Here is a 25,314-nt window from a genome sequence, read left to right as displayed (position 1 = left end):
ATAACAAGAAGTTGACTTGAAGAGGTCTGTACTACCCAAATAGGAACAATATGATTATTAAAATTAAAAAAAAGAAATGGATTATAACATATTAAATAAAAAATTAGAGAAGCCCCTAATAATGATAAATAAATGAAAAAGGAAAATGTCATTGAAGCAGTAAAATGTCACTGAGTAGTAAATTATCAACCAATAAGCATGGAATGACATAAAAAACCACCTTTTGCAACATCACATCAACAACTGATAAAAGCATGAGTTAGCAGTGCATGTCCATCTAAGGATTTGGGGAACTGAATATTCACAGATCCCCAAACTCATAGGAAGTATTAACTACAAAAGGGAGAAAAAAAAATCTTCTGGGTGAAGAAAAGCATTCACTACCTTAAACAAGTGAGTAAACTTGTTTGACCAGAACTAATAATAATCAGAAGAGAAACTAAAGGCAAAGGAAAAAAGGAAAGATATAACCATCTGAGTGCAGAGTTCCAAAGAATAGCAAGGAAAGCCTTCCTCGGTGATCACTGCAAAGAAACAGAGGAATACAATAGAATGGGAAAGACTAGAGATCTCTTCAAGAAAATTAGAGATACCAAGGGAATATTTCATGCAAAGATGGGCCCAATAAAGGACAGAAATGGTATGGACCTAACAGAAGCAGAAGATATTAAGAAGAGGTGACAAGAATACACAGAAGAACTGTACAAAAAAGATCTTCATAACCCAGATAACCACGATGGTGTGATCATGATCACCTAGAGCCAGACATCCTGGAATGTAAAGTCAAGTGGGCCTTAGGAAGCATCACTACGAACAAAGCTACTGGAGGTGATGGAATTCCATTTGAGCTATTTCAAATCCTAAAAGACGATGCTGTGAGAGTGCCGAACTCAATATGCCAGCAAATTTGGAAAACTCAGCAGTGGCCACAGGACTGGAAAAGGTCAGGTTTCATTCCAATCCCAAAGAAGGCAATGCCAAAGAATGCTCAAACTACCACACCATTGCACTCATCTCACACGCTAGTAAAGTAATGCTCAAAATTCTCCAAGCCAGGCTTCAAGAATACGTGAACCATGAACTTCCAGATGTTCAAGTTGGATTTACAAAAGGCAGAGGAGCCAGAGATCAAATTGCCAACATCTGTTGGATCACAGAAAAAGCAAGAGAATTCCATAAAAACATCTACTTCTGGTTTATTGACTACGCCAAAGCCTTAGACTATGTGGATCACAACAAACTGTGGAAAATTCTGAAAGAGATGGGAATACCAGACCACCTGACCTGCCTCCTGAGAAATCTGGATACAGTTAGAACCAGACATGGTGAGAGACTTTATTTTGGGGGGCTCCAAAATCACTGCAGATGGTGACTGCAACCATGAAATTAAAAGACGTTTGCTCCTTGGAAGAATAGCTATGACCAACCTAGACAGCCTATTTAAAAGCAGAGACATTACTTTGCTGACAAAGGTCCATCTAGTCAAAGCTATGGTTTTTCCAGTAGTCATGTATGGATGTGAGAGTTGGACTATAGAGAAAGCTGAGCATCAAAGAATTGATACTTTTGAACGGTGGTGTTGGAGAAGACTCTTGAGAGTCCCTCAGACTGCAAGGAGATCCAACCAGTCCATCCTAAAGGAGATCAGTCCTGGGTATTCATTGGAAGGACTGATGCTGAAGCTCAAACTCCAATGCTTTGGAGTCAGAAGAACTGACTCCTTTGAAAAGACCCTGGTGCCGGGAAAGATTGAAGCCAGGAGAAGGGGACGACAGAGGATGAGATGGTTGGATGGCATCACCGACTCAATGGGCATGAGTTTGAGCAAGCTCTAGGAGTTGGTGATGGACAGGGATGCCTGGCGTGCTGCAGTCCACGGGGTTGCAAAGAGTTGGACACGACTGACCAACTAGACTGAACTGATACTAACATGAGAAATAAAGAAAACACAGCAAAATCTGGTATCCTTACTAAAGGGATGTAAGGACAATACTCGCTAAGTTCTTACATGTAGCCTTTATGCTTGAAAATCAGTTGGCTGGATATAGTCTCTACATTGGCAGGCAGATTTCCTTAATGCTGAGTCACCTTGGATATCATTTTTCTCACCTTTTTTTCCTGTGAAAATCTCAAAATCTTTACAGTCTTCTGGACTCTAATGTTGATGCTGGAGTCCAATGATAATCTGACACTCTTTGCATTATAAGTGATGTAGTCTTTTTGTATAGATGTCCAAAATGTTTTCTTTAAAACCCTGGAACATGTTTCAGTGGTGGCTGTAGGTACATGGAAAGCTCTTTCAATGTAGATGTTTATCATACTTTCAGCGACATTTTCTTGGAAAGTAATTTTTTTTTCCTGTTCCTTTATTTTAGTACTCTTCAGGTACAGGGAAACCTGGTGTGCTGTGGTCTATGGGGTTGCAAAGAGCTGGATATGACTCAGTGACTGAACAACAATTATAAATGTTCATATATTTATGGGTATGAGAATAGAAGATCTTCTTGTCTTTTTCTCTATGAATTTCTTTGATCTCATTCTCTACTTGTTTGATTTGTTTTCATCTTTTTCTACCCTTTACTTCTTTTATGGTAGTTTCTAGAGTGTCTTGGCTTCCCAGGTGGCTCAGTAGTAAAGAATTCACCTGCCCATGAAGGAGATGCAGGAGACGTGGGTTTGATCCCTGGATAGGGAAGATTCCCTGGGGAGGAAATGGAAACCCACTCCAGTTTTCTTGCCTGGAGAATTCCACTGAAAGAGGAGCCTGGTGCACTACAGTCCATGGGGTCACAAAGAGTCAGACTCAAAACTGTGGGACTGAGCATGAGGACAAGAGTGTCTATTCAAGAACTTTCTGTTTTAATTTCTGAAATACTTCTAATTTTATTCCTTAACTCTCAGTTTTTCTTTTCATGACTTCTGTATCACAGTCATCTCATTTCTAAATTTTGTAATTCTGGTTTTTTTACATAACATTCTGTTTTATTTGTAGAAATAGTTTTCATTATATCTCTACTTTAAGACTAAGGTGCAATGCTATCTCCATTTCTTTAGACCTGTTATTCAGAGAGATGTTGTCTTTTTTTCTTATATCTTTGAAAGGTGTAAAACCACAGTAGATTCCATAATTCATATTATGTTGTTTTCCTAAATTTATAAGAGAAGTTTCCTATGTATGAGTTGTAAACAGGCTAATCTTTTGTACTGAAGTTATCTCAGGATGTATGCCTTGGGAAAGGGTCTGGTGGAACTTTTACAACCCTGAGGTGTTCTTTTTATCTATTTTTAGCAGCCAACTAAAAAGTATATAATGTTCTGCTCAAATTAACAAAGTGGGTACTCTCCCTACCCTCTTCTGATATCTATGTCAAAGGTCTCTGCTCCTTTTCAAAAAACTTTCTTGCTGCAAGCCTCAAGTGGTCTCTATTACCTGCTCAACTGAGTAAAGGAATTTTTTTTCCTTACAAGAACTGTGAGCTCAGGTACAGGCTACACTCCGTGGCTACATCACATCAGAACCGGTTTCAGTATCACTATAATTTTGATCTTCAGCAGCAAACATGATCTATAATCATAATACATTTTACTGGGAAACACCATCCACTTTGAGGACACACAGAGAAACCTATATTTATGCCTTTTCTTGCCTTCTCTCCTGTTCACAATAAAGAAAATGTTTCTTCTCCTATCTAGTCACCAATGTCTCCACCTATGCCTTGGATCAAGCCTACTCTGCCTTCTCAGAGGCCTCACACAGTCACACATCTCTTCTTTTGTATGTTCAGTAGCTCACTTGAGTGGATCCCAAAATAGATCTACAATATGACCCAGCAAACCCACTCCTAGTATGTATCTGAAAAGAACAAAAATGCTAATTCAAAAAAGATATATGCACTCCAATGTTCACAGCAGCATTATTTATAATTGCCAAGATACAGAAGCAACCTAAGTGTCCATCAACAGATAACTGGATAAAGACGATGTATGTGTGTACACACACACACAGGAAAAGTACTCAGCCATAAAAAAACAAAATTCTGTCATTTGCACCACCATGGATGGACTTGGAAGGTGTTAGGCTAAGTGAAATAAGTCAGAGAAAGACAAATACTGCATGATATCACTTACCTATGTGGAATCTAAAAAAAAAGAAATACGATAAAGTAGTGCAGAAAACAAAAAAAAAGCAGGTTCACAGATACAAAGAACAAACTAGGGTTAACAGTATATGTGTGTGTGTGGGGGGGGGGGGGGGGGGGAGGTGTCAATATAAGGATAAGGGGGAGGAGGTACAGACTGCTGGGTGTAAGATAGTATTGCACAACACAGGAACCATAGCCAGTATTTTGTAATAATTGTAAAATGAAGAGTAACCTTTAAATATTGTATAAACAATAAACAAACATGCTTAAGTCTTTCCGACTTACAAATAGAACAAATATTCCTCAATTCCTTTTTTCTTCCCAGGTATTGCCTTATCCCTTTCCTCTCTGACCCAGAAGTAAACTTTTTTCTTTTTACAAACTTGGTAATTTTCCATCTATGTCTGTTTGCCTCCTACTCACTCTAACATGGTTTTCCTTTTTACCTCTCTACCAAAACATACTTTTGCAAGACCTCCATGTTTCTAACCCTAAAATCCTCTTGGCATCTCTTACTAGCCCTTGCAGGAGCTTGCCACTATGAATCACTGCTGCCTTTGTTAATGCTTCCTCTCTTTCACTTTGATGATACTATATTTTTCTGGTTTTCTCCTACTTCTGTCTGTCTCCTTTGCAGGTTCATCCTTATCTAGTAGACATTCAGTTCAGTCGCTCAGTCATTACCAATTCTTTACGACCCCATGGACCGTAGCATGCCAGACTTCCCTGTCCATCACCAACTATTGGAGTTTACCCAAACTCATGTCCATTGAGTCAGTGATGCCATCCAACCATCTCATCCTGTGTCATCCCCTTCTCCTCCTGCCTTCAGTCTTTCCCAGCATCAGAGTCTTTTCAAATGAGTCAGGTGACCAAAGTATTGGCCCCCTGCTGGCCAAAGTATTGGAGTTTCAGCTTCAACATCAGTCCTTCCAATGAACATTCTGGACTGATCTCCTTTAGGATGAAATGGTTAGATCTGCTTGCAGTCCAAGGGACTCTCAAGAGTTTTCTGCAACACCACAACTCAAAAGCATCAGCTCTTTAGTGCTCAGCTTTCTGTACTGTCCAACCCTCACATCCATAAATGACTACTAGAAAAACCATTGTTTTGACTAGATGGACCTTTTTTGGCAAAGAATGTCTCTGCTTTTTAATATGCTGTCTAGATTGGTCATTGGAGAAGGCACTGGCGACCCACTCCAGTACCCTTGCCTGGAAAATCCCATCGAAGGAGGAGCCTGGTAGGCTGCAGTCCATGGAGTTGCAAAGAGTTGGACATGACTGAGTGACTTCACTTTCACTTTTCACTTTCATGCACTGGAGAAGGAAATGGCAACCCACTCCAGTGTTCTTGCCTGGAGAATCCCAGGGACGAGGGAGCCTGGTGGGCTGCCATCTGTGGGGTTGCACAGAGTCGGACAAAACTGAAGTGACTTAGCAGATTGGTCATAACTTTTCTTCCAAGCAGCAAGCATCTTTTAATTTCATGGCTGCAGTCACCATCTGCAGTGATTTTGAAGCCCCCCAAATTAAAGTCTGACACTGTTTCCACTGTTTCCCCATCTATCTGTCATGAAGTGATGGGACCAGATGCCATGATCTTAGTTTTCTGAATGTTGAGCTTTAAGCCAACTTTTTCACTCTCCTCTTTCACTTTCATCAAGAGGCTTTTTAGTTCTTCACTTTCTGCCATAAGGGTGGTATCATCTGCATATCTGAGGTGATTGATATTTCTCCCAGCCCCATCTTGATTCCAGCTTGTGCTTCTTCCAGCCCAGCATTTCTCATGATGTACTCTGAATATAAGCTAAATAAACAGGGTGACAATATACAGCCTTGACGTACTCCTTTTCCTATTTGGAACCAGTCTGTCGTTCCATGTCCAGTTCTAACTGTTGCTTCCTGACCTGCACACAGATTTCTCAAGAGGTAGGTCAGGTGGTCTGGGATTCCCATCTCTTTCAGAATTTTCCACAGTTTATTGTGATCCACACAGTCAAAGGCTTTGGCATAGTCAATAAAGCAGAAATAGATGTGTTTCTGGAACTCTCTTGCTTTTTCCATGATCCAGCGGATGTTGGCAATTTGATCTCTGGTTCCTCCGCCTTTTCTAAAACCAGCTTGAACATCTGGAAGTTCATGGTTCACATATTGCTGAAGCCTGGCTTGGAGAATTTTGAGCATTACTTTACTAGCATGTGAGATGAGTACAATTGTGCGGTAGTTTGAGCATTCCTTGGTATTGCCTTTCTTTGGGATTAGGATGAAACCTGACCTTTTCCAGTCCTGCGGCCACTGCTGCATTTTCCAAATTTGCTGGCATATTGAGTGCAGCACTTTCACAGCATCATCTTTCACGACTTGAAATAGCTCAACTGGAATTCCATCACCTCCAGTAGCTTTGTTCGTAGTGATGCTTTCGTAAGGCCCACTTGAGTTCACATTTCAGGGTGTCTGGCTCGAGGTGAGTGATCATACCATCATGATTATCTGGGTCATGAAGATCGTTTTTGTACAGTTCTTCTGTATATTCTTGCCACCTCTTCTTAATATCTTCTGCTTCTGTTGGGTCCATACCATTTCTGTCCTTTATCGGGCCCATCTTTGCATGAAATGTTCCCTTGGTATCTCTAATTTTCTTGAAGAGATCTCTAGTCTTTCCCATTGCGTCGTTTTCCTCTATTTCTTTGCAGTGATCCTGGAGGAAGGCTTTCTTCTTCTTGCTATTCTTTGGAACTCTGCATTCAAATGGGTGTATCTTTCCTTTTTCCTTCTCGTCTTTTCACAGCTATTTTTAAGACCTCCTCAGACAGCCATTTTGATTTCTTGCATTTCTTTTTCTTGGGGATGGTCTTGATCCCTGTGTCCTGTACAATGTCATGAACCTCTGTCCATAGTTCTTCAGGCACTCGGTCTATCAGATCTAGTCCCTTAAATCTATTTCTCATTTCAACTGTATAATCATAAGGGATTTGATTTAGGTCATACCTGAATGGTCCAGTGGTTGTCCCTACTTTCTTCAATTTAAATCTGATTTTGGCAATAAGGAGTTCGTCATCTGAGCCAGATATTGGAGTGGATAGCCTTTCCCTTCACCAGGGGATCTTCGCAACCCAGGGATGGAACTCAGGTCTCCTGCATTGCAGGCAGATTGTTTACCAGTTGAGCCACAAGGTAAGCCCAGTAGTCGTTAGACATAAGAATTCCTAAAGGCTTGTCCTAGGTGTATTCCACACTCTATTTGCTAAGAGCAGAAGAAGAAACAGAAGACAGCAAGAAGATCAAATAGGAAGGGTCAGGGAAGTGGGAGGAGAAGTTGAACAACAGGACCAGTCTAGAAGTTTGATGAGGAGAGGAAGAAATATTAATCAACATACATCAGTATAGAGACAGACACTAAAAATATCAAGTGCTTTAGGCTCTCTTCCTGGCTAAGCTTAGTGTTGAGGATATATAGTTAAGAGATCCCAGGGAGCCTATCCATCCAATATCAAAATAAATATTCTGGTAATTATGACTCCTATTTAAGAATTTCTATTAAGAACTCCTATTAAGAATTAAGTATTAAATAATACTATTTAAGAACTTCTTTTAAATTTTGTTGTACCATAATATGAATACCTATGAACTATTTTTATTAAAGGAAATCAAAACAAAGTTCTTTGAGGAATAGGATTGTTTTGTAACTTTAAAGAGAATGTGAAAAATGTTTTTAAAGACTAGATAAACATGCAAAGACATGAGATAATTCAGCTGATAGTCATGTTCATGCATTGTTTTAAACACAAATGTTTGAATAAGCACCCTACATATTATGTATATATGCTAAAAACGACTATACCTTGTACATAATAAATCAAAAAAATATAAGATATTTTTAAAGAATGAAATACTCTTAAATGTATTGCTAATCATGGAAGCTTCATACTGTTATGAAGCTTGGCTAATACCATTAGCTTGGCTAATGGTCCAAGATGTAATATACACTTAAGGCTTAGTTCATCATTAAAATAGTAAATGTCAATTTCAAAGAATCTTTTTATTAATTTTCAAACTTTCAGGTCCCCTTCTTGTTAGACCTAGATAGTCACTGCTGTTAACTTCCTAATAAGACTGATGAAGAACCTAAAAATGTGTCAGTTCGGCTATTCTAATGTTATACTTGCAAAATTAGTACTATCTTTAAGATAGCTGAAAATGATCTTTCAAACAATTTAAGCATGGTGGGAAAACTCACAACACCATCAACGCCATACACCTGATAAAATTAAACACAAAATAAGGCAGCAACCAGGCAGTAACAGTTATAGCTTTCTACACAACGTGGATCTCCTCACCAGCTAACTCACCACTGATTGCATATTCAGGTGTCAAGAACAACAAGTATCTATCCCTCTACAAAACACTGAAGACATCATCAAATATGAGCAGTCCTGATTTCTCAGAGCTCAGCTTTCTGTCACCGGGGAAGAAGCAAGTCAGCAGTACCCAATCTTGATTATAGATTTAACTGGAACTATCTCTACAATTTTAGTTGGAATTGGGGATCACTTTATTTTAAAAAGAATTTATCATTTTTTAATTGAATGAAGTATAGTTGATTTACAACGTTGTGTTAGTTTCAGGAATACACCAAAGTTGATTCAGTGTTTTTTTATATACATATACATATATACATATATATATATATATATATATATATATATATATATATATATATATATGAGAAGGCAGTGGCAACTCACTCCAGTACTCTTGCCTGGAAAATCCCATGGACGGAGGAGCCTGGTAGGCTGCAGTCCATGGGGTCGCTAAGAGTCAGACACGACTCAGCGACTTCACTTTGACTTTTCACTTTCATGCATTGGAGAAGGAAATGGCAACCCACTCCAGTGTTCTTGCCTGGAGAATCCCAGGGACGGGGGAGCCTGGTAGGCTGCCGTTTATGGGGTCACACAGGGTCGGACACGACTGAAGCGACTTAGCAGCAGCAGCAGCATATATATATATGAAAGTGTTAGTTGTTCAGTCATGTCCGACTCTTTGTGACCCCATGGACTGGAGCCTGCTAGATTCCTCTGTCCATGGGATTTCCCAGACAAGAATACTGGAGTGTATATATATAAAATACATATTCTTTTCAGATTCCTTTCCATTATCATTATAAGAAATTGAGAATAGTTCCTTGCTCTATACCGTAAAACCTTGTTGTTTATCTATTTTAGAAATAGTAGTGTGTATCTGTTAAATCCCAAACTTACCCTGCTGCCCCCTCACCATTCTCCCTCTTTGGTAATGGTAAGTTTGTTCTATATCTGTGAATCTATTTCTGTTTTATAAATAAGTTCATCTATCATTTTTTTAAGATTACACATAAAAATTATATATGGCATTTGTCTTTCTCTGACTGACTGACTTTGTGTGATAACCTTAAGGTCCATCCATGTTGCTACAAATGACATTATTTCATTCTTTTTTTGTGGCTGAGTAATAAGCTGGGAACGATTGAAGGCGGGAGGAGAAGGGGATGACAGAGAATGAAATGGTTGGATGCCATCACTGACTCAATGGACATGAGTTTGAGTAAGCTCCGGGAGTTGGTGATGGACAGGGAAGTCTGGCATGCTGCAGTCCATGGGGTCACAAAGAGTTGGACATGACTGAGTGACTGAACTGAACCGAGTAATATTCCATTCCATTCACATCTTCTTTATCCAGTCCTCTGTCAATGGACACTTAGGTTGCTCCCATGTCTTGGCTAATGTAAACAGTGCTGCTATAAACACTGGAGTGCATGTATCTTTTCAAATTACAGAGTTTTCACCTTTTCCAAATATAGGCCCAGGAGTGGAATTGTAGGATTACATGGTATTTCTATTTTTAGTTTAAGGAACCTCCATACTGTTCTCCACAGTGGCTACATCAACTTATGTTCTCCCCACCAGAGTAAGAGGGTTCCCTTTTCACTATATCCTCTCCAGCATTTATTATTTGTAGACTCTTTGATGATGGCCATTCAGCATGAAGTGATACCTCATTGTGATTGTTATTTGCATTTCTCTGATATTTAGCCATGTTGAGCATCTTTCCATGTACCTGTTGGCCATCTGGATGTCTTTGGAGAAATGTCTTTAGGTCTTCTGCCCATTTTTGATTTGAGTTTAATTTTTTTAATTGAGCTATATGAGCTGCTTATGTATTCTAGAAATTAATCCCTTGTCAGTCACATTGTTTGCAAATATTTTACCCCATTCCTTGGGTTACTAGTTTCCTTGTTTATGGTTTCCTTTACTATGCAAAATATTTTAAGTTTAATTAGGTCCTATTTGCTTATTTTTGTTTTATTCCCATTACTCTGGAAGACAGATGCAAAAAATACTGCTATGATGTGTCAAAGAGTATTCTTCCTAATGTTTTCCTCTAGGAGTTTTATAGTATCCAGCCTTATATGTAGGTCTTCAATCCATTTTGTGTTTATTTTTGTATACAGAGTTAGAGAATGTTCTAATTTGATTCATTTACATGTAGCTGTCCAGTTTTTCCAGCATTACCTATTGAGGAGACTTCTTCTCCACTGTATATTCTTGCCTCATTTGTCAAAGATGAATTGATCATAGAATCACTTTTTATGGCTATGGTGCATGGACTCTGGAGACCACGGGACTTTGAGTGGCATCCATATGGAACTTCCCTAGGAATGGAGATTAGAGGGTTGTACACCAGGATCCTGGTAATGGCCTACCATGACCTTCAATCTTTGACAGTTAAAGTCCATAAACTTATCCGAGCACATGTAAATTGTGTTACAATTTGCAGGAGAAAAAAAAAAACACAATAGGGTCTGCAGTAGAGAAATCTCATCACCTCTAAGGCAGCTGTGTAGTTTTGTTTTTGTCTTTTGCTTTTATGAAAGATTCCCAGGTCTCAATCTAAGTCTCAATCTTCCAGGGCTCTGCTGCTGCTGCTAAGTCACTTCAGTCGTGTCTGACTCTGTGCGACCCCATAGACGGAAGCCCACTATGCTCTAAGCACAACTAAATTTGGTTGGTAGGCAAGGGAAGATTCAGATACAGCACCAGGGATTGCCTAATTTAAAAGGGCAAATGACGATTATAGACATACCACTTGCTAAGCCATGTATCCCCCAGGTGCTACATATGCCAAGAAAAGCCTTATTGCTAACTCACACAAAGGTACCTTTTGGGCTTGCAGCAACCCTGACTTCTCTTCAGGATACGATATGTGCAACGCAGCCAAGTGGCATTCTTATTCATGAGACCACAGTAATCTATACAACCAAGTACTTCCAAATTTAATTTATGCAAATAAGTTCTAATGTTTTCCCTCTCCTCAGTAGGTATTTTATTTCATAATATGGCACACAATCCATTTTAGAGACTACTGGTCTAGTATATACTTGAAAATATACAAGTAAAATTTGAGAAAGGGATTAAGTTATAGGAAGATACAAGAGACGTGTGCATCTATGTGACAGTTTAAACTGGTGCAATCTCCGAATTAAAGGGAAAAGTCTGGAGATCTAAGGACCAAAGTTTGCTGACTACCACATTTGAGTAGAGGGGGAAAAAAGCAATGTGATTAAAAAATGGTCTTCTGACATCCATTTTCAAACAGGACAGAGTAACTAATAGCAGGACAAGCTTGTCTGACATGAACAACTATATGTAACTGGGAAGAATACATATGAAGTTAACTGTTTTCTGGCACTGAACAACAGAAATGGATGCCAGTGATCCCTGAAAAAGGGAAAACTCAAGAAGTGAGCCCCTATAATATCTTGATTCTCTACCTGGGAACTATATTCTGGCTGTGGTGCAGGGAACTAGAGCCTAAGCAGGACACAGATTAGAATCCAGAGGAAAATTTGGGTGGTGAAATAGGTAAGCACTCGAGAGAAGGGAACTGCACAGAGGAAGGGTACTGGCAGTCTGTGAAGAGTTTCTCTGAATCCTCAGCTGAAGGCTGCCATGCACGTGCAGGGTGAGACTTACAGAAGCTTACCAAAGAGCAGCTGCTAAGGGATTGAGAGAGGAGAAGATCCACTAGAGGCCCACAGGGAAGAAAAGGAAAATGAATAAAAAGATGGCATTCTTAAACCAGATAATAACTTAAAATGTAAATACATTAAACAATTAAAAGTAAAATTTTACAACTTGGATTAAAAGCAAGACACAATCATACACTACCTATAAGAGATAGAATATAAAGGTTAAAAGTAAAAGGATGAAAAAAATACACAATTTAAACACAAAGAAAACAGATAGTTATAATAAAATAACAGGAGTACATTAAGGCTGGATATTGTCACCTTGCTTATTTAACTTCTATGCAGAGTACATCATGTGAAATGCTGGACTGGATGAAGCACAAGATGGAATCAAGATTGCTGGGAGAAATATCAATAACCTCAGATATGCAGATGACAGCACCCTTACGGCAGAAAGTTAAGAAGAACTAAAGAGCCTCTTGATGAAGTTGAAAGAGGAGAGTAAAAAGTTGGCTTAAAGCTCAGCATTCAGAAAACTAAGGTCATGGCATCCGGTCCCATTACTTCATGGCAAATAGATGGGGAAACAGCGGAAACAGTGACAGACTTTATTTTCTTGGACTCCAAAATCACTGCAGATGGTGACTACAGTCATGAAATTAAAAGAATGCTTGCTCCTTGGAAGAAAAGCTATGACAAACCTAGACAGCATATTAAAAAGCAGAGACATCACTTTGTGGACAAAGGTCCATTTAGTCAAAGCTATCGTTTTTCCAGTATTCATGTATGGATGTGAGAATTGTCAGTAAAGAAAGCTGAAGAATTGATGCTTTTGAACTGTGGTGTTGGAGAAGACTCTTGAGAATCCCGTGGACTGCAAAGAGGTCAAACTAGTCCATCCTAAGGGAAATCAACCCTGAATTTTAACTGGAAGGACGACTGATGCTGAAGCTCCAATACTCTGGCCACCTGAAATGAAGAGCCGACTCATTAGAAAAGGCCCTGATGCTAGGAAAGATTGAAGGCAAGAGGAGAAAGGGATGAAAGAAGATGAGATGGTTGGACGGCATCACCAACTTGATGGACATGACTTTGAGAAAGCTCTGGGAGATGAGGAAGAACAAGAAAGCCTCATGTGTGCAGTCCGTGCAGTCGCAAAGAATAAGACACGACTGAGCAACTGAACGACAACAGGCATCGTGAAATAGTATGAAAGATAAAGAAGAACATTTCATATTGTTAGGGCAGGCAATCCATCAGTAAGACAAAGCTTCAAAATACCTGTAACAGAAACTAACTAGAAAAAAGGAATTAAGTGATAAATCAGCAATCATGATTGAAGATTTTAACACTTTTTTCCATAACTGATAGAACAAGCAGAAAAACAAAAACACAAACCTGACAAAAAACAATACAAATATAACATATTTTTACACTAACAACCAACTTGACCTAATAAACATTTACAGAACACTACGCCCAGCAAACAGAGAATTTAAATTCTTTAAGTACACATTCATCAAAACAGATGATACGCTAGGACATAAAATATCTCAGTTCAGTTGCTTAGTCATACCTGACTCTTTGCAACCCCATAAATCACAGCACACCAGGCCTCCCTGTCCATCACCAACTCTGGGAGTTTACCCAAACCCATGTCCAACAAGTTGGTGATGCCATCCAGCCATCTCATCCTCTGCTGTCCCCTTCTCCTCCTGCCCCCAATCCCTCCAAAGAGTCAACTCTTCGCATGAGGTGGCCAAAGTACTGGAGTGCCAGCTTTAGCATCATTCCTTCCAATGAACACCCAGGACCGATCTTTATATGGACTGGTTGGATCTCCTTGCAGTCCATGGGACTCTCAAGAGTCTTCTCCAACATCGCAGTTCAAAAGCATCAATTCTTCAGCGTTCAGCTTTCTTCACAGTCCAACTCTCACATCCATACATGACCACTGGAAAAACCATAGCCTTGACTAGACGGACCTTTGTTGGCAAAGTAATGTCTCCGGCTTTTGAATGTTATCTAGGTTGGTCATAACTTTCCTTCCAAGGAGTAAGCGTCTTTTAATTTCACGGCTGCAGTCACCATCTGCAGTGATTTTGGAGCCCCCCAAAAATAAAGGCAGCCACTGTTTCCCTATCTATTTCCCATGAAGTGATGGGACCAGATGCCATGATCTTCGTTTTCTGAATGTTGAGCTTTAAGCCAACTTTTTCACTCTTCTCTTTCACTTTCATCAAGAGGCTCTTTAGTTCCTCTTCACTTTCTGCCATAAGGGTGGTGTTATCTGCATATCTGAGGTGATTGATATTTCTCCTGGCAATCTTGATTCAGCTTGTGCTTCTTCCATTCCAGCTTTTCTCATGATGTACTCTGCATAGAAGTTAAATAAGCAGCGTGACAATATCCAGCCTTGATGGACTCCTTTTCCTATTTGGAACCAGTCTGTTGTTCCATGTCCAGTTCTAACTGTTGCTTCCTGACCTGCATATAGGTTTCTCAAAAGGCAGGTCAGGTGGTCTGATATTTCCATCTCTTTCAGAATTTTCCAGTTTATTGTGATCCATACAGTCAAAGGCTTTGGCATAGTTAATAAAGCAGAAATAGATGTTTTTCTGGAACTCTCTTGCCTTGTCCATGATCCAGCTGATGTTGGCAATTTGATCTCTGGTTCCTCTGCCTTTTCTAAAACCAGCTTGAACATCTGGAAGTTCATGGTTCACGTACTGCTGAAGCCTGGCTTGCAGAATTTTGAGCATTACTTTACTAGCATGTGAGATGAGTGCAATTGTGCAGTAGTTTGAGCATTCTTTGGCATGCCTTTCTTTGGGATTGGAATGAAACCTGACCTTTTCCAGTCCTGTGGCCACTGCTGAGTTTTCCAAATTTGCTGGCATATTGAGTGCAGCACTTTCACAGCATCCTCTTTCAGGATTTGAAATAGCTCAACTGGAATTCCATCACCTCCAGTAGCTTTGTTCGTAGTGATGCTTTCTAAGGCCCACTTGACTTCACATTCCAGGATGTCTGGCTCTAGGTGAGTGATCACACCATTGTGATTATCTGGGTCATGAAGATCTTTTTTGTACAGTTCTTCTGTGTATTCTTGCCACCTCTTCTTAATAGTTTTTTCTGTTAGGTCCATACCATTTCTGTCCTTTATCGAGCCCATCTTTGCATGAAATGTTCCCTTGGTATCTCTAATTTTCTTGAAGAGATCTCTAGTCTTTTCCATTCTGTTGTTTTCCTCTATTTCTTTGCAATGATCGCCGAGGAAGGCTTTCTTATCTCTCCTTGCTATTCTTTCGCACTCTGCATTCAGATACTTTTATCTTTCCTTTTCTCCTTTGCTTTTTGCTTCTCTTCTTTTCACAGCTATTTGTAAGGCCTCCTCTGACAGCCATTTTGCTTTTTTGCATTTCTTTTCCATGGGGATGGTCTTGATCCCTGTCTCCTGTAAAATGTCATGAACCTCCATCCACAGTTCATCAGGCTCTATCAGATGACTCTATCAGATCTAGTTCCTTAAATCTATTTCTCACTTCCACTGTATAATCATAAGGTATTTGATTTAGGTCATACCTGAATGGTCTAGTGGTTTTCCCCACTTTCTTCAATTTAAGTCTGAATTTGGCAATAAGGAGTTCATGATCTGAGCCACAGTCAGCTCCTGGTCTTGTTTTTGCTGACTGTAAACGTCAAAAGATTTAAATCCTACAGAGCATTTTTTTTTTTCACTCTAATGAAATAAGCTATCTAGAAAGTCCCCCATACATCTACAAATTTAACACACTTCTAGGCAACCCATTGGTCAAAAGCTGAAACATCACTTAGCTCCTGAAGAATGTTATGAACAAACTCATGCCAATAAATGTACCAATTAGCAGAATCATATACTTTTATTCACACAATTTACTGAAATGGATTCAAGAAGAAATATAAAAAATCTGATAGCCATATTTCTATTAAAGACACTGAATTCCTAATCAAAATCCTCCCCATAAAGAAAACTCCAAGCCCATGTGGATTCACTAGCGAATTCTGTCAAATATTTAAGGAGACATTAACAGTAATACAAACACTCTTTCAGAAAACAGAGATGGAGGGAACACCTTATATCATATTTTGAGGTATTACCTTGATGCCAAAATTAGGTAAGAAGAGAAGATAACCATATCACCAATGTTCCTCATGAATATAAGAAAAAAAAAATCCTTAAAGTATTAGCAAATCAAATCTAGAAACGCACAGAAAGGACAACACACTGTGACCAAGAATTCAAGACTGGCTTAACATATGAAAATCAATGTAAGTCACCACAATCACAGGAAAAAAAAAAAAAAGTCCACCACATAACCATTTTAATAAATATAGAAAATGCATTTGACCAAATTCATCATTCATTCATGGTAAAAAACCCTCAAGACATTTGAAATAGAAGGAAACCTGTTAATTTTTTTAATAATGGGCAATTATAAAAAACAAAGAAGCTAACATATTAATGGTGAGCAACTTAATTTTTTATTTTTTAAATTGGAGGATAATTGTTTCACAATGTTGTGTTAGTTTCTGCCATACCATAATGTGAATCAGCCATAGGTATATATATGCACACTCCCTCTTGAACCTCCATTCCACTTCGCTAGATTGTCAAAGAGCATGGGGTTGAGCTCCCTATGTTATACAGCAACTTCCCACTAGCTGTTTTATGCATGGTATGGCAACCCATTCCAGTAGTCTTGCCTGGAAAATCCCATGGCCAGAGGAGCCTGGTAGGCTGCAGTCCATGGGGTCGCTAAGAGTCGGACACGACTGAGGGACTTCACTTTCACTTTTCACTTTTATGCATTGGAGAAGGAAATGGCAGCCCACTCCAGTGTTCTTGCCTTGAGAATCCTGGGGGTGGTGGAGCCTGGTGGGCTGCCATCTATGGGGCCGCACAGGGTCGGACACGACTGAAGCAGCTTAGCAGTATGTATGTTTCAATGCTACTGTGTATGTTTCAATTCATCCCACCCTCTCCATCCCTTGCTGTGACAGTGTCCCATTTAATGTTTTATCCCTAAGATCAGGAATAAGAAAAAGAATGTCATCTCTCATTTAATATTGAAATTAACTAAACTTCTCTTCAATAATGTACTGGAAGTCCTAGCTAGTGTAAGAGAAGAAAATGTCATGAATTATAAAAAAAATGAAAAGAAATAATTAAAACTACCTGCAACCAACATGATAGTCTATGTTGAAATTCCTAAGGAATCTACAAAAAACTACTAGATTTAATTGAATTTAGCAGGAGAATGGGATATAATCAATACACAAAAGTCAATCGTATTTCAAAGTGTAAGCAACAATTGGAAATGAAAAATTTTAAATACCACTTTCAATATTGTTAAAGAACATTATCATAAAATATTTCAGAGCAAACTTCACAAAAGAAATCAGCTCCCAGAATTGATGGTTAAGTGTTACAGACTGCCAGTTAATAAAGAAAACTGATGGACTCATATTTTACTCTCTCTTTGACAACTAAAGTGACCCCTTTCAAAAGTGTGCTCAGTCTTCTTTAAAAATAGCTCTTAGAGCTTGCTACTCTTTGGCTGAACAGTACATCCACACTATAAAATATTGTGTAACATTGTAACATTTCACAACATTATAACATTTAAGATCAGTTTGTCTCCTGACTTCATGTACCATAATGTATCTAAAGAAAATATTTTCCAAGCTCTTCCCCCTTTCCTGGACATTACTGCATACTAAGAAAATAAAAGTCTTGTGGTCACTCATTTTCTAACTGGTAGCCATACAAAATTTAAACAATGCTCTCAATATGGGCTTGGTGACAAAACATGAAACGTGTCTTAGCATTTACAAAAACTGTATCTTTGTTGTTACAAATTAGCTTTGTTTCTTCTTTACAACAATCAAACCATTATGTCCATTTTTGTTAAAAAAAAAGTTAGAAAACACTTTCTATAAAGTTCATTTAGGATAACAAAGGGAGCACCAAAACACTTAACAGAAAGGGAAACTAGGTTCGATGGTGTTGAGAACATTATACTTTTGAATTTGGTCTTCATTTTCTAATGAATCCTCTTTGAGCAATTGTACTTTGGAATAATACAGCTTGAACTAAAAAAAAAATAAACAAAAAAAACCACCACACACAAAAACAAAATAAAACCAAACCACTAGGGTTTATGATTATCTAGAACTCTGAACTAAAGCTATGACATGCTGAGCTCTCTTGAGTGAGAGGTCTAGAAAACTATTTGCAACAAGCATACCAGGTGATTCTAGTAAAGTGAAAATTTGAAAATACCTAGCTAAATTTTTCCGCTTTCTTTATAGTCCAACTCTCATATCCATACATGACTACTGGAAAAACCATAGCTTTGACTAGATCTAAATCTGAGTATGAACTGCAACACATGTGGCCTCAACAAAACTAGTTTTGTTTGGCCTACAGAAAGGGTCCACACTGAGTGCGTGTTAATTACTTGCCAATATCTAATGCTAGAGAAATGTTACATTCCTCCAGACCTCAGACTTCTCATTAAAAATTAAAGATCCTCCAACCCTGGCCCTGCTCTATCACAAGACAACCTGCTGGAGCTACGTAGAGTTTGTTCCCCTCCTTTCCCTCTCACCATTCCCTATTATTGTACCCAAGCCTTCTAGTTCCCCATCTGTTACTTGCTTAGCTCCTGACAGAACTGTAGTTTGACCTTTGATGCCTGTCCCCACAAGTTCCTTAGGAGAAGAAGAACAGAGATAATGAACCTTATTTGCAGTTGATCCTTGAATAAGCTGGGGGTTAGGGGTGTTGACACTTGCGCAGTTGAAAATTCGAATATAACTTACTGTTGACCTTCCCCATCCCAGTTCTGCATCCTTGGATTCAACCCATGACAAATCATGTACTACTCTAGTATTTACTGTTGAAAAAAATCTGTGTATTAGTGCACCCTTGCAGTTCAAAATGTGCTTGTTGCAAGCGAAATGACACAAAGACAAAACACACGAGACACACAAGAGACAGACAATACACCACTCCGGCCAGAGGAAAAAACTGTGCAAAACTAATTGCGGTTTATTTTTATAAAGCCCCCTAGGCAGAATTCCAGACTGCATGAATAAGCCTTTTCAGTACAGCGCAGGTGCATACATGTTATCATACAGCAAGGGGAGTGAAATCCCTGTCTACTGCAGTCTGTCCAGAGCCCCTTTTCTTTCTCCTTATCACAAGAAGGGAATGTTCCCTCGTTTGCAAGGGACCATTAAACTCAAGGCTGTGTCCAGACTCCTCGGCAGAACGCCTCATTTGCAAGCACGTTCAGCCCAAGCAGAGAGACCCGTTTGCAGGCACATCTCCGCTACCCTATTGTGGCTGCATTAACCCTTCAGTGCTGCTTAAGGGTTAACTGTGGTTCTGAAATAAACTGTCTAGTAACTTTTGTTATAGCTAGTATTAGAATAAGTCTGTAAGGAGAGAGGAAGGGAGAAAATATTCAAGATATTAAGACTCAACATAGTATTTTTAATTTATTGAAGATAATCCTAACTTTTAGAGATATATGTGGAAGTATCGTTGGTAAGACACCTTCCTCAGTATAAAAAAAACGAAAACATTACCTTACAATTTAAAAGCTTTCCTGAACTCTGGCTTACAATACAAACAAAGATAAAACATATCTGGAGACTGCAACAGTTTGAGAACTTTATAATTGCAAACTTGCCTCAGAATTGAGGATCAGAGCTTTTATTACTCATGTTCTCATTCATTCAGATCTAAATGTCATGCCCTGGAACACAATACATCTTTAATTCTAGAATTATGCAGAATTCAGATCCTAATTGGCTTCTGGTTGTTTTAAACATTTAAAATATAAATAAAAGAAACCCTTAAATGTGTCTAAAAATTAAGAACGAAAATTTAAGTTTCACCTGTACTAACTTTCCAACAGGTGGGCCATGTCAAGAGCAAATTAGGGTGAAGGATCTGAGATTTCTACCCTACTTGCAAACTAACAAAGTATTAGCTTACCATGGAAGCTGGGAGAAGGCATGAGACTGGTGAATCGGAGACAAAGGGCAATTTATTATTACTTCCAGTAATAACATAAGCCAAAGCATCAACACTTTAGCGCACTGGTTCCCAGAGCCCCAGGTTCTCACCTGGCAAGGTGAAGAGGGTCAGTTGACACATGCTTAAGCAACGCAAGCAATGGGCTGTGTTGCAGGAGAGGAAGCCCAAGTTTAGGGAACCCTAATCTTTTATGATGGGCAATAAGCATGCCTGCCTTCTACCCCAGGAGACACTGATCTGTTACCATTGTACCATATGCATGGTTCCTCTTTGCTCTGATGGTAGACACTGTCTCTACCATCCAAGGCTTTTCCTTCTACAAACATCCTTTAAAAACAGAAACAAAGGGCAGGCAGTCAGTACCTCCCCTGGCAAGCTCTGCAGAAACAGCCAGATCCATGGAAAACTGTCTCTCAACTAGACACTGTTTCTAACATATAAATAAATCAAGAGTCTAACACGGCAACCTATTTAAAAGCATCGATTTCATGTGTTCTTTGACCTCGCTCAATTATTTAATTACCAATTTTTCTCTACCTACATCCACTAGTCCCTTTTAAAAAGGCAGTATATGTAAAACCGAATTATTTCCGGTTAGTCTTTTTTTTAAAGAGAGTTGCTCAAATATTCGCCACGTAAACGTTTAAAACCTCAATTATTCTACCACAAGCAATTTACTGTGCTTACTTCAACTTTGTGTTTCAAAACCTGTTAACATTAGCAATGGGACCTACCTGTCAAAAGTCTCATTATACGGTAACAAACACCACAAAGACAACAGTAACTTCAACATTTCCAGCTGCTGTCCACAAAACCCAAGAAAATGCTGCACTCCAAATCACTTTTTCCTATTTGTCTTTACCATTTACCGTCTAGAAACAAAATCTCCCAAAAAGAAGCACCACGAAACACCGTCTCTTAGTTCCTTTGTCCCCATTGGAGAGAACTGATGGCTCATTAAGGTAAATAACCCAAAACATGCAAGACAAAACAAAAAACAGAATCCGATATGTAACCAAAGAAAAGTCCCCACCACCTCATCTTCATCCCTCCCTTCCCCTCGCCAGCTCAAATAACGTGGGTACAGGCGAGATGATTAGTATCACCTGGACAAAGCTGCGGGGAGGCAGAGGGTAGCGGTTAACTAGATGCAGCCGGCAAAGGGCTGGAGATAGACAACAGCGCACTCCAACAGAGGTTTTCAGAAGTACGGGTTGCACGGGCCACGCAGCCCGGAGGAGGAGGCTGGGGGGTGGGGAGGGGGTGGGGAGGGGGTGGGGGGGGGGGGGGGGGGGGGGGGGGGGGGGGGGGGGGGGGGGGGGGGGGGGGGGGGGGGGGGGGTGGGAGCGGCAGCTCGGCCAAGTCCACAGCGCCGGGGGAAGTTGCTCGCGGGGCGCGCGGACGCCGCAGAGCGCGCGAGCCCTGCATGTCACCGCAGCCAGCACAGACCCTCCTCGCCCCTCCCCCGCCGAGCACCCCGGGCGGCGGCGACGTGACAGCGGGTCGCCGCGCCGCCCCGGGGCGCCGGCCTCCTCACCCCACCCCACCCTCCCGCCACTCACCTTGGGTAGCGAACGGCGAGGAGCCGCTGACCGGCGAGCCGGGGGCGGGGACGGGCGGCGGGGTTTCGGCGGAGCCCAGCATGGGCGCGGGCAGCATGAGGTAGCGCTGGGGCGCGGGCAGGCAGCGCTGGCAGAAGGAGTGCAGGCAAGGCAGCAGCTTGGGCGCCCGGCTCTGGATGTTCTGGTGGCACACGGCGCAAGTGTCCAACAGGTTGACCCGGGCCGCCTCGCCTCCGCGCTCCGAGTCAGGGCCCTGGCGACTCTCGGCCTCGTTCTCCCCGCTCGGCGCCGCCGAGGGCCCCCCGGCGGCCGCCGCCGAAGCGGCCGCGGCCGCCGTCGCCGCCTTCTCCACAGCCACCTCCATTGTCCTGCCCCCGCCGCCGCCGCCGCCGCCGCCGGGGAAGGGGGAGCGCGTTCTCTGCCCGCCGCCGCCCGCGACAGACCTCCTTCTCCTCCTCCTCCTAGGCCGCTCCGGTGACCCGCAGGAGAGGGAGGGACGGAGGCTCGGGCCGAGGAAGCCTCCTCAGGCCCCGGGGATCCGCCTCCCGGGTGGCGCGGCCGGAAGAAGAGGATCTGTCAGCGGGGACTGCTCTTCGCATCGGGGAGGCTGCGCCCGGTTCGCTTCGCCAACCGCCGCGGCGCTCGTCAAACCCGCCGAGCCCGCCCTCGCCTCCCTGCCTTTCTCTGGGGCCCGCGAGCCCCACCTCAGGCCACGCCCCCGCCGCCGCCCTCCCTCTCCCAGCAACCGAAGCGAAGGCAGGGAGAGAGCCCTCCTATCGAGTCGCGTCTGGTCGGCGGGCGGGGCCTGCCGAAGCCCGCGAGGCTCAGACAGCCGCGGCTGGAGGCTGGGAGGTGGGAGGGCGCTTGCTCAGCCCCGCCCCTCGAGCTCCGGGAACCACGGCCTCTGATTGGTCCTTTGTGTGTGTTTCGCTCCCGTAGAAAGATTAAGCGTTTATTTGTTAACGATCGACCACATAATTCGGTCCAACTGTGCTAGCTCCTCCTATGGGGAGGGGCTTCACAGTGTTTATCCAAAGCTGTTAATTAACTGCTTCGAAAAACTCTCTATTTACTACTGCGGACCGAGGTCCTGTAGGAGGAGTAAATATGGAGGGGAGGGTCTCAGAATAACGAAGTCGAGTGAGGGAGCAAAGGGAAGAATTTTTCAAAAAGGGAAAATGTTGTGGAAGTAGCATGGATTTTGCCACCTGGATTTACTAATCTCTGTGATAAGAGGGGAGGTTCTTATGAAAGTCCGAAAATTTTAAAGGTTTTCCTCGTGAAAAAGGTGAAATTAATTTTTAAATAAAAGTGATTTGCTTTTTAGGTGAATAAAACTGATTTGTTCTTCAAGGGATTAACGAAGACTGAGTGTTTTATTGCATAAATATGGCATCATTACAAGAAATGGAAATAAATGTCAATACTGATATCCAAATAATTCTAAAATATTCTTTTTCATTTCTCCAAACCCTCACCACCCCTCCGCAAACAAACTTTGATCAGAAGTTACAATATTTTCACTTTAAAAATGGCCAAGCTTTACAAAAGTATAGAAATAGGGTAGGGGAAACGAGCCTCTGTACACATATGATTGTGGAAGTGCCATTTTAAAGAATACATGAAGTGATGCTGCATCTTTGCAGAGAGTAGGATGGGGTCAGAATAGGCTTTGTTAAAATGGAAATGATCCTGTTGTGTTAGAGAAATAGTAAGTAGCCAAGATGGTGGTAGTCAGGCTCTCTTGCCCTACTTTGTGTGAAAAACAACTTTGCATGGTTATGTAACAACTGAGATAATCTATAACAATGCACACGTGCATTGTGATGCAATAGCTTGTCAAATTGCCACCTTTATTTCTGTATACCAATATTAAGCCCACCTGAAACATCCCTTGCTGCTGCGTCAGCCGCTGCAAATAAAGCATGTCTGCAGTTCCTATGGCTTCTCGCATTTTCTTCCAGCTTTGTTGCTCGCACCTTGCCTACCCTGGATTCAGTGATCAGCGAAACAGTTGGCATAGTGGGCAGGATACCTAGCAGGAAGGGAAGCCTGAGGCTCCAATAGATGGAGGAAGCCAGTGGCCACGGCGTATCATGTGGTACTTGGTCGGCGTGGTCCTCTCGGTGTGAGCCCTGGTGGAAGACTGGGAGGTGGCAGACAGGCCACTGGATAGCCTTGAAAAGGTGTTACAGACGGTGAGTTCCCACTTGCCAGACAAAGTGGCATGTACTGCTGCTGGCACTATGTGGTAGATTTTCCTGACTGCTCAGAAGTCTAATATGGATAGTGCCTGCAGGCAAGCTGTCCAAGTGTCCAAATTACAGAGACGAGACAAGAGGAAGAACTAGAGCAGAGTATGTACACTGGAGTAAGAGATGTGTGGCCTTGATGAACCCAGTGCCTAGGACAGCGAAGAGTTAAGGGACAGTGATGATGAACGTTATGAGACCTTGGGTCCCTGCTTGTTAGCTAGGCCCATTGTACAGCAGAAGGTGAAACATGAACAGCCTGCGGCCCCCGATGGGGAAGGGGGAGGGGGGCGGACATCCTCAAGGGGTCCCCAATGTGACTGAGTTCACGACTTGTCCACCATATACCCAGGTGGAGTTTGTTAACTTGGGTAAGCAATTTCGTCAAAGCAAGGGGAACCCTTGGCCATGCGGCTTTTGTGACTCTGGGACACAGGGGTGGATGGTATTATTTGTTCTGGGGGATGACATAGAATGATTGGCATCTATAACCACTCACCCCTTGTTAAGACAAAGATTATAGACTGCTAGGAAACTCATGCAGGGGCCACCTAGCCAAACACCCTGGTGGAATGGATTAATGCTGCCATCCGCACTGTGTAGACAAAAGCAGCAGAACTCCTAGACCCCGTAAGTAGCTGAGTTAACCCAAGTTAACCCAAGTTGTGAGACAGCTAGGCATGAAACAGTCTATGTTTAACCTAAATACTCGAGGTCTAGCTGATGAGCATTTTACAGGCAGCATGCAAGATGGCATTTTGAAAAATGTGCCCCAATGGGGACATAGTGAACAACACCCTATCTACCTCTTTTGAATCCCTGAATGCTATTCTTGAGACCTACGTGGGACACCCCACCTACGAGGAAGGACTTGAGAAGTGGAGGGGCAACACCAGGCAAACGGCCTCAGGAAAGTGAAGACCCCAAAGAAGGGCCAAGCTGGTAAAGTCCCCATCCAGGCCACACAGTTACAGATGTAGGCCAATTTTCTGGCAGTGGGAATTGACAGAAATAAAATTGGTAAATAGCCCAGTGCTACACTCCTAGAGTTATGGAGGCAACTGAGACTGGAGCAGCAGCTTACCAAGTGTGGGAAACACCCACAGCAAGAGATACAGTTCAGTTAAAGATTATATGGTGCCCAAGGATGTTCCTTCAGATGTCCTTTTCGACTTTGAATAGGGCTCAGGCCAAGGTGCCCTCTTGAAGTGGAGGGCAGAGGCCCCAAGAAGAACTTGCAATTCACGATTCATTA

At 41.6% G+C, this 25,314-nt stretch overlaps 1 protein-coding gene across 6 annotated transcripts in view; it reads right to left on the bottom strand.

The window, feature by feature from the left end:
* The window catches only part of TRIM24 (tripartite motif containing 24), a 116,058-nt gene extending 93,598 nt beyond the window's left edge, over nucleotides 1–22,460 (bottom strand). For all 6 annotated transcript variants that reach the window (XM_015095400.3, XM_027968854.2, XM_027968853.2 and 3 more), the window contains exon 1: nucleotides 21,808–22,460. In XM_015095400.3, coding sequence (XP_014950886.2) covers nucleotides 21,808–22,171 — 364 coding nt within the window. In that variant the 5' untranslated portion in view covers nucleotides 22,172–22,460. The remainder of the gene's footprint in view (nucleotides 1–21,807) is intronic.
* Between the last annotated feature and the right edge of the window lie 2,854 nt (nucleotides 22,461–25,314).

The sequence above is a fragment of the Ovis aries genome, chromosome 4 (genome assembly GCF_016772045.2).
Source record: "Ovis aries strain OAR_USU_Benz2616 breed Rambouillet chromosome 4, ARS-UI_Ramb_v3.0, whole genome shotgun sequence".
Classification (NCBI taxonomy): Eukaryota; Metazoa; Chordata; class Mammalia; order Artiodactyla; family Bovidae; genus Ovis; species Ovis aries.
This window is presented reverse-complemented; position numbering and strand designations above follow the sequence as displayed.